The 12,620-nt window shown below is 34.3% G+C and overlaps 1 protein-coding gene across 1 annotated transcript; it reads left to right on the top strand.

Annotated features, from left to right (window-relative positions):
* Positions 1-1,811, top strand: LOC107469078 (serine/threonine-protein phosphatase 7 long form homolog). The gene is made up of 4 exons (XM_021133868.1): positions 1-72; positions 504-1,246; positions 1,363-1,450; positions 1,590-1,811. The coding sequence occupies exons 1-4, from the start codon at positions 1-3 to the stop codon at positions 1,809-1,811; spliced, it is 1,125 nt and encodes a 374-aa protein (XP_020989527.1).
* Positions 1,812-12,620: the final 10,809 nt, after the last annotated feature.

Raw genomic sequence — 12,620 nt, 5'->3', positions numbered from 1 at the left:
ATGGGGGACGATCTTGAAAGGCTGTACCGGTTGGATGGGGTTGCTCATATAGCCGGGATGATCAAGAACGAGGTTAGTACATAGAAAACTTTGTGCACACGGTTTATTTGAGTTAGTGGTTTTGCCTGTGGTTTTAGTGGTGGTGTTAATTGGAAATGGTTTATGTTAGAGGTTTTGCATGCGGTTTAGTTGGTGGTTTATGCTAAGTGGTTTTTTGTAGGTGATTTTATATGTGGTTGTGTTAATTGTTTATGTAAGTGGTTTATGTTAGCGATTTATATTAGGTGGTATTGTTAGTGGTTTATGTTAGGTGGTATTGTTAGTGGTTTATTGTAGTGATATTGCAAATGGTTTATTTTAGTGGTTTTGCATGCGGTTTTGTTGGTGGTTTATGATAAGTGGTTTTTTGTAAGTAGTTTATGTAAGTGGTTTATTGTGTTAGTATTTTTTTGGCTTACCAGTATTGTATGTGGTTCTAATAATGCGGTCCATTTAATGCGCAGCCACAGCGATGCATCAGGAGCATGCGGCGGCAACAAGGCATGCCACTCGATGAGTGTTATGTTCCATACTTGCAGATGGCCGGCTTATACCATCTGGCTAGGCTCAACGATAGATGGTATCAGTTAGATAAGCCCCTTGTCAGCGCCTTTGTCGAGCGGTGGCGTCCTGAGACGCACACCTTCCATATGTCCTTCGGAGAGTGCACCATCACGCTTCAGGACGTGGCGTACCAGTTAGGGTTGGCAGTGGACGGGCGTTATGTCAGCGGTTGCCTTACAAATTTTCATATGTATATCGAGGGCGGACGTCCAGTTTGGGTGTGGTTCGAGGAGTTGCTTGGAGTGATTCCTCCTCCGAGCCAAGTTCAGAAGTTCGCAGTTAACTGCACCTGGTTCCAGGAGACTTTCGGAGAGTGCCCCGAGGGAGCCGATGAGAAGACTGTGCGCCGATTTGCTCGTGCCTATATCATGATGTTGTTAGGCACTCAGTTGTTTGGAGACAAGTCCGGCAACCGCATTCACATCAGATGGCTTCCCTACGCTGCTAGGTTTGAGGAGATGGGTTCCTACAGTTGGGGGTCTGCTGCATTGGCTTGGTTGTACCGGTGCATGTGCCGAGTGGCAAACAGACATGTGGTGAAGTTAGCGGGCCCACTACAGCTACTTCAGTCCTGGATCTTCTGGCGCTTTCCCAGGTTTAGGCCTGCTGGGTATGACATGTGCAGCTGGCCTTTGGCATCGAGGTATGCTACTCACGCTTTTATATTTCAAGTTAAGATAGATATTCTTCATGTACGCTTGTAGTGCATTACAAATATGTCATACTTCTGATTAACCATCACACCCATGTGCGCTGCAGGTGGTCAGGTTACAGCCCTTCCTACAGCGAGAACGGTCCTAGAGTACAGAGCACACGACTAAAGATAGACATGTTGCAGCCCAGGGATGTGAGTGTTGTTCCTGTCATACTTTTATTTGAATAACTAGACATCAGATGTTTCTGTATTATAAGAGTTGGCGTGACAACATAGCTATTTTTCTGTGCAGTTTATCTGGATGTCGTATAGCTCCCCCGATGTACTTCAGGTTGTGCATCCGGAGGCGTTGGAGCCTCGCCACACGGCGCTTTGGCGGTCTGTCACGTCGCTTATATACTTTGCCGTTGTAGAGTGGCATCAGGTAGATAGGATTCTACCTCAGTTTGGTGGTGTGCAGCCCCTCCCGCGTCCCGCCCTTAACATCGACTTTCTGATGTCGAAGGACGGGAGAGGCGGTGATCGTTGGTTTCCGTCTGTATTACGGCATTGACATACTCTTTGGGAGATTCGTGCGTACCACGTCCTCCGGTTCGATATTGTTGCCGACCCTGGACCTTCACACGCCTTCCTAGACTAGTGGAGTCGGCACGGAAAGAGGTTCTTATCGCCCGAGTTTGATCTGGGGGATCCGAGGGGCGTTCCTTTTCCTGTCGAGGCATCACAGAGGGGTCCTGGGCGAGTTCCCGACATGGATCGAGTCGACAATATCCCTGATAGGCGACGGGTTGAGAGGAGAGCTGGTGTCAGGACACGATGGAGACAGCGTGAGTGGAGGTGGATAGAGCAGGCTATCGACAAGGCTGATGAGGCAGGTAGGGGTGGTCATCGAGGACGAGGGCATGGAGGCAGACGGAGGGCACCCGTTGCGGGCCAGGACCATGGTGAGGCTGGTGGCCTTGGTGGACAGGGGCACGCCACCGGAGATCCCGCTGCCTATGCTGAGGCTGGACTTAGGGAGGTGCCGCTGGGAGATTACTTCGTTGGAGTTCCCCCTTACGACCACACACCTCAGGAGAGTAGGCCATGGGTGAGTCCAGGCAGCACGCTTTCAGACTTACTTGCCGGTGTTGGGTTTGATGGGGATCTTGGATCCCCCTTCTTTGATGACATCAGTGCCATGATGCATGATGATGAGGCTGTCCCTGGGCGGAGTCAGACGACGGGGACACAGGCAGCGTTAGATGTCGATCTGAATGAGCCGCCCTCTGTGTCTCCTCCTCAGTATTTCGCTTTGGGTGGTACCCCAGCGTCGGCACATACTGCTGGGTCACATTCAGTTGCCGGGCCGTCCTCATCCCGACCGGTACATGTCCAGCCTAGGACGCCTGCACAGCCAGCCCTGCAGGACGAGGACGAGGACGACGAGATCGAGGATGAGGAGCCGCTTATCCGAAGAGGTCAGAGGACACGGGTTCCACGTCGTTGCTTCACGGGGTCGCACCTTTTTAGATGATTTATGTGTCGAGTTGTATGTTACCCATGTTGGTCTATGTATTTTATTTAATTGCCGCATCATGTCTTGATTAATGTAACTCGTACACTAATTTATTCCCATGCACGTAACATATTCAGCTCTGTTTCTTACTAATTCAAACCATCTTGGTTCAATTTGTATTTAAAATAATTCGAACCAATTAAGTTCGAATTGTTTGAGCTACGAAATGAAGAGTAATTCGAACCAATTAGGTTCGAATTATAGCTATGAAGTTCGAACCAATTAGGTTCGATTTACGTTCAAATGGAGTTCGAACCTATTAGGTTCGAATTATATAGAAATAGGCTTTGGCTGATTCGTGAATCACTTTTCTATTTGGCTTATTCATATAACAAGTTTCCTTCTATGGTTTATTTGTGTTTTTTACCCTATTTTTTATTTTGTATATTTTTCTATAGGTAACCGAAAAATATATAAAAGCCATACATATTCTAAATAATCATTTAAATATATTTTCATAAAAATTCATATTAAATACATAAGTTATTTGTTAGAATAAAAGTTGATTATCACTTATAAAAAATAATATATTTTTTTTAACTTATCTTTATAATAATAAATTAATGTAAAGAAAAAATCAAGATTCTTTCTTCAGTGGTATAATATAAAGTAAGTCACGGTATAGTTGTTAACAAGGCTATGAAATATTGATCACGTGATACTATATAACATACGTAAATTTTAATTTTTTTATAAGATATTAGACACAAGATACATATAAAATATAAAGTATTTTAGATAAATTAAAATAATATTTTAATATTTTATTGATATTAAAATATAAATTAATTTTTTAATTATTTTTAATATATTTTTTAATTATATAAAATATTTAAAATATTTTTTATTTTAATAAATTTCTATACGGGTGACATTTTTTCTTTAAAATTAATTTGTGGTGACATTTTTTCTTTATATACGGGGATTTTTCTTTTTGAAATTTAAAAATATTGAATTTTTCTTATTTTACCAAAATATGAGGGAAAAATTATAAAACTGAGAAATGTCTGCGATCGGTGTGTTTTTAAATATTAAAAAAGTGAAATCTCTAGAGCAATTTGTTTTTTTTAATATAAATAAAAAATTTTAAGCGTGATTTGTCTTTTTTTAAAATGAAAAAATGAAACCTTTCAAAATAATTTGTGTTTTAAAAAAAAAATAAAATAAAAAAATTTTTAGAGGCAATTTTTTCTTTTTTTTAAGGAATTAATAAAACAAAGTATAGAAAAATAGAGGGCGCTCATTAAAATTTTTTTCTCTAATTTTGGATAGAAAATAAAAAAATGTACCAATTTATTATATTTTAGTATTATCTTTTCTTTTTTAAAAATATATTTTAAAATATATAAAAATAAAATTATCATTTTATGACTCTACATATTATTTTTTCTATTTTTTTAATTCAAACATATAAAAAAATACCTAACTTTTTTTTTCTTTTCAATCAAACATGGCCTAAATTTACTATCATAAAAAGATGCGTCAAATTGCTATCCACAATTTACTCTGCATTTTTTTGCCTTTTGTTTTACGTGTCTTTTTCTTTTTATTGGCAATCAAAAGGAAAATAATCCATTGGATTACATACGAGGTCTTTTTAATTCTATTTTGTTTTAGCTTTTGCATATAGAGGAAAGCTATGGATTAAAAGATAAAAATAATATTAAAAGTTATTTTATTTGATTAAAAAATAATTAATTTTATATACTTAATTATAATAATAAATCATTTATATTATGAATTCAAAACATATGTATATCACTAACATATGTCAATAAAATAAATAAAATAATCAGAATCAAAGTGGCTGAATATCTTCAATTTTTCATGAATCAGTTTTCGGAAAATTTCAAGATCCTGAGCACGCCACTAGGTTATACATTAAAGGAAATTACGTGTTATATTATTCTTCTCATTATTTACATTTATTTTATTTAGAACCCTATTATGGAATTAATGTGTACAAATCATGTTAAAATACGTATCTATGGGTATCTTAACGACCTATAACACATGATATCAAACTAAGACGTAAACAAAGTGTATTATAATATGTGTGATTATCGTTCATGTCAATATGTCATATGTAACTATAGACATTTTCTCATTTCATTTCACATGGCCGAACCTTATATACAAACACTTGACATATGTTTACGTCAGCATATCACATCAAAATGATATTAACGGACATCACTTGGAGAATTAACATACATGAGTCATAAAGTGAAAATCTAAGGTTCCAAATTGAGATAGGACTGTACATGAATCAGATAATATCTGTATATTCGCAGTAATTATTCGCATTCGATTCGAATTTTAAGGATATTATTCGATCCGCAGAGTCATCGGATTGGATCGGATCCGATCCGTACCGTACTATAGTAGGATCGGATTGTGGATTTGGCAGTAATATCCGCGGATCTAATCTGCAAATCTGCATATCCGTACATCACATATAAATAGCATAGTTTAAGAAAATAAACCCTAATGTGATATGAATTTTAGTGTGTTGTTTTATGAATTTTATGATATCTTTTTTTTATTTTTTATGTTATACTTTGACTTAGAATAATTAAACTTAAATCTTGTGTTATTATTTTTTTTTTTGTTATTCAAGAGAACTTTTATTGATGATATTTTAGAATTAAATATGCTTAAACAGCTGAAAAATAAATTTTTTTCTGTAAAAACAGCCAAATGGAATTTAAAAACATTTTTTAATTATGCGGATATATCCGATATCCGATCTGATCCGATCCGCATATTTGCGGATCGGATCAGATCGGATCTGACCTGAAAAATTGCGGATATCGTATCCGATCCGATCCGATGAGTGCAGTGCAGATCGGATAAAATTTTAGGCTATATCCGATCCAATCCGATCCGTGTGCAACCTTAAATTGAAATAATTAAAAATTTAAAAGTCCATTTGAGACTCTAAACTAATTTTAGAGATCCATTTAAATATTAACTCTTATAAAATATATAATATTTCATTTATTCAGACTTTTTCAAGTAGTCACTCCTTTATTAGATTTTTCCTTTTTTAATGTATTAGCTTTTCAATGAAATAAACTATTTTTTAGACTCAAACTAAAAAATAACCAACTGAAAAGATTTAATATTCATTTATACTGTGTTCTTTTTATTTAAGAACTTTATTATATGAGAAAAATAACAAAAATGTCCCCAAAAATTTATATACTAACAAAAATATTCTAAAAAGATTAATTAAAATATGACAAAAAAATAACAAGATATATATCTAATTTGTATTATCAAAAAGGGTTTTAGATATTAGATTAAAATAAAGATTTTTACAAACATAATAATATTTTCTTCTTTAGAATTTAGTAATTCTACGATAAGTGTTTTTTTTTTTGAAATGTTCTTAATGGCCAAGTTTTTTTATACGATAAAGATGTGTAGAATTTTTGCTCCAATTTTTTACATGTATTTTCTAAATGGCTATTCAAATGTTTTTTTAAAAAATCTAAATCAACAGCACAAATCATTTGTCAAATATAAAAATGTTTATCACTTATAAAAAAATAGGTTTCCTTTGTTACTCTTATTATTTTTTAAAATTTTTGAGATATTTTTGTCATTTTAATCTTTTGTAATATAGTTGTCAATATCTAAATATTTCAAAGACATTTTTTATAGTTTGCTCTTATTATATTTTGAAAAGCCTATCCAAACTCTTGGGAGAATCCGACTTATTTCCAAAAAAAAAAAATAAGTAAGGAGGTAGTATAACAAAAATCATTTTTAATGACAAATTTTTTAGTGGCAATAATATAATGGTCACTATTTATTTTATTTAATTTGTTTTTTGGCCACAATTGTATATTTATTGTTATTACTATATTTTACAATGACAATAATATACTTTTTGCAGTCATTAAAATGGTTTTTATCGACAATTGCATAATTTTTGCTATAATCTTTTCGCGACAAAGCATAAGACGACTAATCTTTAATTTTCAGTAAATATATTAACGATTAATTTTATTGCTGCTAAAAGTGATTTTTCTAGTAATAAATATAGCGGTCCTAAAAGTCTAAAGGCTAAATTCTAAAGCTTAAATTGATCGAAAAAATATATAAACCTTAAACTCTGAATCCTAGATTATAAATTTTAAACTCCAAATCTGAACTATTTATCACTAATTAAAATTTCTATTGAATACAATATTTAAAATAATATTGGTATAAAAAAGGATAGACCGTATCATTTTAAAAAAAGACAAGTTAAATGCTACCACTTTTATAACCCATTAAACGAATATTTGAACGTTGTGACAAAAGCTCAATCAAAATATACTTAAATAAATAAGATGTACTTAGTTGTACTTAGTTGTATTAGCAAGAGTTGCAAATAGAAAATAAATGGAGATCACAGTTTTTTATTATTAGCAAAGGTTCTAAAAGGACAAAAACAAATATTTTTAGAGTATACTCTTCATCATCAAATCCAAAAAAAAAAAGAAACTAATGAAGTTGACGTAGATTTTTCAGTTCGTCCAATAAGTACTAAAGCGATGAAGAAGAAGGATAAGGGAAAACTAAAAGTGCAAGAGAAACAATTCCAATTTACTGTTATAACTTGGTGAAATTAAGTCTAATATTTCTAGAAAATTAGAATTTGTTGGGAACTTTAAGATTACTGAGGAAAGGAAAATAGCGGCAAGAAAAAAAATTGGTAGCTGCAAAGGAGATGGAAATAGAAATGCAAATCCTTAATGCGGATACATTTTAAATAACTAAACAATGTCGAACCATTCATGGTAAGATAGTGGAAAGAATTCGTGCAAATTATTTTTAGGTTATTGCGTTTACTAGCTTATTTTTAACTGTCATGTTTGTTTTTTCTGTTCATGTATTATTTATTTTGTTATTTGAGTGTCGTTGTAATTTTTAATTTATTTTAATATTTTAATTATGTAATGTTGGTGATAATTTGTTAAGTTATTTTGTTAAATCTTTTTCTATTTAAAAATTATCTATTTGAAATATTTGTTAAGTACTAGCAGTTTGATATTAGTCGTTAAATACTAGTTGTTTGAAACAAATCATTAAAAAGTGGTTATTGAAAACTAGTTAAAGCTAGCCATTACAAACACCAATATAAATATAAATATGAGACAAGTCCTCAATATATGTGCTCATACTTTTTTGTCTGACTTTTACAGTTCTTTGATCATATCTACTCCTATTATCTCCTTTTAAAATATTCTTTTATTTTCTATATTCATTCAAGTTTCTGTCGTTAACCATGGATGGGAACTATAATGATTTCGATGACAAATCTTTGGATGACTTGGCTGAGGAAATTGTGTTTACTGACTCAGACGATTCTGATTGAATGAATATGAGTGATTAGATTAGAAAATTTTAGTTTGATGACTCAAATGAACGCCAACTTGAAATTGTTTTGTAATTGTACGAAGAAGGGTTCTTCGCTGAAAACTCGTAGAAGGAAGATAGAGGTCGTGAAGATGGACATGAACGACTTTTCAATGATTACTTTGCACCTGACCTGGTACACTCTGTTGATATATTTCGACAAAAATTTCGAATGGAAAAATATATCTTACTTCACATTGTGGAAGCCCTTTCTAAAGTAGATCTATATTTCCTTCAAAGAGTCTCGGCTAATATTGTTGACGACCACGTGTGAATAGGTTAAAGCACTGCAATTGAATGTTTGAAAAAATTTGTTGAAGATGTAGTTTCAGTTTTTGAGTGTGAATACTTATGTACTCCAAACTCGAATGATGTATAATGCCCTCTAAAGATAAGAGAGTACTGTGGCTTTCTGAGCATGATGGGAAGCATTGACTGCATGCATTGGAAGTGAAAAATTTTATCCAAAAACTTGGAAAAGTATGTTTCTAAGTGGTTACCGTGAAGTTTTCACTGTTGTACTTGAAGTTATTGTATCTTCTAACCTTTGGATATGACATACTTTCTTTGGAGTAGCTGGTTCCAATAATGATATCAATGTGTTAAATCGTTCACCGGTATTTCACGATATTTTACAAGGTTGCGCTCCAGAGATAAATTACACTATAACTAGTAACTTGTACAATATTGGATACTATTTATCAGATAGTATATACCCTAAATGGGTAACGTTTGTTAAAACAATATCCCGATCACAAGGAAATAAATGAAAATTGTTGGCACAATATCAAGAAAGGCAATAGAAGGATGTACAATGAGCATTTAGAGTGTTGCAAGCACGTTTCGTAATCATTCGTAGCCTAACAAGATTTTGGGATAAAGAAAAGCTTAGATAGATAATGAGAGCTTGCATCATATTGCTTAAACATAGGGGTAGTTTCACTTAAGATTCTCTCAAACTCCTCCCAAGGAGAGGGAAGCACCACTTGATGGAGTTGTAACCTTATCGCCATCTTTGCCATGATGTCCGCCACCATGTTTGCATCTATCACTACAAGAAAATGGAATATTTGTAACAAAAATTTTGTATCAAATTTAAAATTGTTACAAAAAATATTTTTTTGTAATAATAATTAGTAATTGTTACAAAAGAATAATTTTTTGTAATAACATTACAAGTTATTACAAAACATGCTAATATTTTGTAACAACCTAATTTTTGTTGTTACAAATTATGTTAGTTTTTCTAACGAACCTTTGTTTTGTTACGAAATATTATAATATTTTGTAACAAAAAACAAACAAGTTGTAAAAATTCGTAATATTTTGTAACAAAATATCTTTTTGTTTCAAAACTCTAATTGTTTTGTAACAAAAAATTAATTTGTCACAAATTCAACATTATTTATAATAAGTTATTTGTTTATCACAAAATGTAAATATATTTTATAACAATTTTTTTTTTCAAAATGTTAAACACGCTAAAAAAAATTGTTTATATAATTTTTTCCGAATAATTTTATTTTATTTCAAAACTAAAATTTTTTACATATTGTTCATATTCATTAATTTTTATTCATAATAAGATTTTTAATGTTAACTTAAAATTAATTTGTGAAAGCATACAAAAATTTAGAATTATATTTATAAAGAATAATAATTAAATATAAAAGAAAAAAACTAAGACACTAAGTTAGCTTAATGTAAAAAGTAATAGGGTGAAGCAGTAAAAAAACTTTAATTGCTCACCCTCTAACTCGCGTCTCACTCATCTCTGCGCCGTCTATTCCACCAAGCACAATATGTAAGACTCTTTATATTTAATTTAGTTTTAAATTATTACTTTATTTTATTATTTTATTAATAATTTTATTCTAAACAAAACTTTAATTTACATTCCCAAAACACTAAACCCTAACTTAATCCCAATTTTACTTAAACCTAATTTTCTACCATAACCCTCTGACACACAAACAGCAGCCACACAGCGGCTACACCCCTCACTCACTCACCCACGGTCACACACTCACACTCAATACACACAAAAAGAAACCTAACAGCAATTAGAAAAGAAATAAAAGAAAGAAAGGGGAAGAGGGGAAACACGAAGAGGGAGAAAGGGGAGAGAGAAGAAAGGAGATCCGACGATGAGAGAGGACTGCGCTGCTGCCACCGCCAGAACCGCGAGGAGAGGGAGTCGCGCCGTCAGCCGTGTCGCCATCCGTTAAGCCATCGCAGTCCGTGAAGCCATCGCCGTCATCCGCGTCGTTACTGTCGTCGCCGATTTTCACCACGCTTCGTCACCACCGCCGCGCCGTGCTCCATGACGTTGCCGCCACTGTTCTGTAAAACCTGGTTAATTAACGGCTAACCCATAAATGAGAGTTTATTCTTGAAAGCCCTAAATGTGATTTTTATGGCTAGATGTGATAGAGGAGATTGAGACGAGAATTTCGGTACCAATTTTATAGAACTCGGACCAAAATTGGACCGAACGGGCCAAACCGGGCCAACCGGACCCAAAGTGGGCCCTTGGCCCAACTAAACTAAACCAAAACCCTAGTTTTCAGCACTCTCTCTCCTCACATAACACTCTTACACGCTGAAATTGGAGGCACAATGGGGAAAAACACTCTCTCAAACTTCTATCTCTCACTTGATCTTCAAACTACCATAACTTTTGATCTAGAGCTCCGATTGCCGCTCTGTTTGCGGCCACGCGTTCACCACAAAGAGCTCTACAAAACCCATACAATTAATCTTGAGGTAAGTCACGTTTTGCTCTTCGAATTTTCAGCTTTAATTTCGAGTTTCATGAGCAAAAATGTTGAGATTTTGGGCTCTTTGATGTTATAGGACCCAACTCTCTTGAAGGAGAAGGTTAATCTTGTCTCCTTGGACCTTGGGTGTGGTAAGATTCTCAACCCTAGTGTAATTTGTGGATCTATGATGTTTAGGTATTGAGATGTTGTGTATGGGTATGATGATTGTGGCTTAGGTTGTGTATATGTGAATATTGGAGCTTGATTGGTGATATTGAAAAGCTTGAAAAGGGTTTAGTGGTAAAAAATCTGTTCTTGGAGGTGTTGAGACCTTGAGAGCTTGAGGAAAAGTGGTTTGGAAGTACTCCGGTTGAGCTTGGAAAATCGGCTAAGGTATGGTTTCGATTTTTCGTATCTAATATGTAATGTGGTAGGAAATACTTAGGCTAGAGGCCCTAAGATAGACATTGAATTGTTGATGTTGTTGGATGGTTAAAATATATGATGTGGTCATATATGTGATGATGATTATTGATGCCTTGATGGTATGATGTATGAGAAATATGCATGTTGTGATATATGCTTGATGATTGATTATGGTTGAATTGTGGATTGAACCATGTTGATGGTGAGCATGATATTGATTGTGTACAAGGATGATTTATTGGAATTGGTGTTGTTGAAAATTAGCATGAGGAAGAGTATATGATATGTCAATGTGTTTGGGTTCGAGCCACTTGGGTGAAGTGGGTTAAAATGATGGGATAGTGATTTTTGTGAATTGTGGTAAAGTGTCAATGTGTGAGTTGAGGAGGCTTGATGTTGAATTTGATATATTTTGATTGATTTCAAAGAAAAGGGATAAAATTGGCATGTTTTGATTGATTTTGAAAAAAGCCCACCTACGTCGAAGATTTTTTGTTGCTGTGGGAAAAAAGAGTCACCATTGATATCGACACATCTGAGATCGCTAAATGTTCGGGAGTTCCTCTATTCAATCCTTTTCCTTCTTCTTGTTGCTGGATATCTCGTTCGTACACATCTTCTCTTTGTTTCTCGAGCCTACAGAGAGTTACAGACAGAGTTCGAAAAGGTCAAATCTTTGATGATTCCATCATACATGATTGAGTTGCGAAAACTTCTGGATAGGTATCCTACATCTGAACTGAATTCTTTCTGGTTAAAGAATCTCTTTCTAGTTGCTCTGGAACAATTAGGAGATTTTCTAGAAGAAATACGGGGTTTTGCTTCTGGCGGCAACATGCTAGGGGGTGGTGGTCCCGCTTATGGGGTCAAATCAATACGTTCTAAGAAGAAATATTGGTTGAAAATGGCACTTTGTGGTTTTGTATGAAAAATATGGTTTTTGGGCATACTTTGACGGGACATAACTTGGACTACGGATCTCTGTTTTGTGCCAAATCTGTTTAGAAATGAAATTTGATCCGGGATGTCCACGCCATTCGAAGAACGGGTGAAAAACGATTTAAAATGAGGAAGTTATGTCCGTCGGAAGATTGGGGTTTGAATCTGTGAATTCTGCAGCTTTTAACTTAGAAAATTTTTAGCAGAACGACCCCTCGCGCGTAGGCGCACTTGGCGCGTATGCGCCGTTCTTCCAGAAAGCGCC

The sequence above is a fragment of the Arachis duranensis genome, chromosome 10, assembly GCF_000817695.3.
Source record: "Arachis duranensis cultivar V14167 chromosome 10, aradu.V14167.gnm2.J7QH, whole genome shotgun sequence".
Lineage (NCBI taxonomy): Eukaryota > Viridiplantae > Streptophyta > Magnoliopsida > Fabales > Fabaceae > Arachis > Arachis duranensis.
This window is presented reverse-complemented; position numbering and strand designations above follow the sequence as displayed.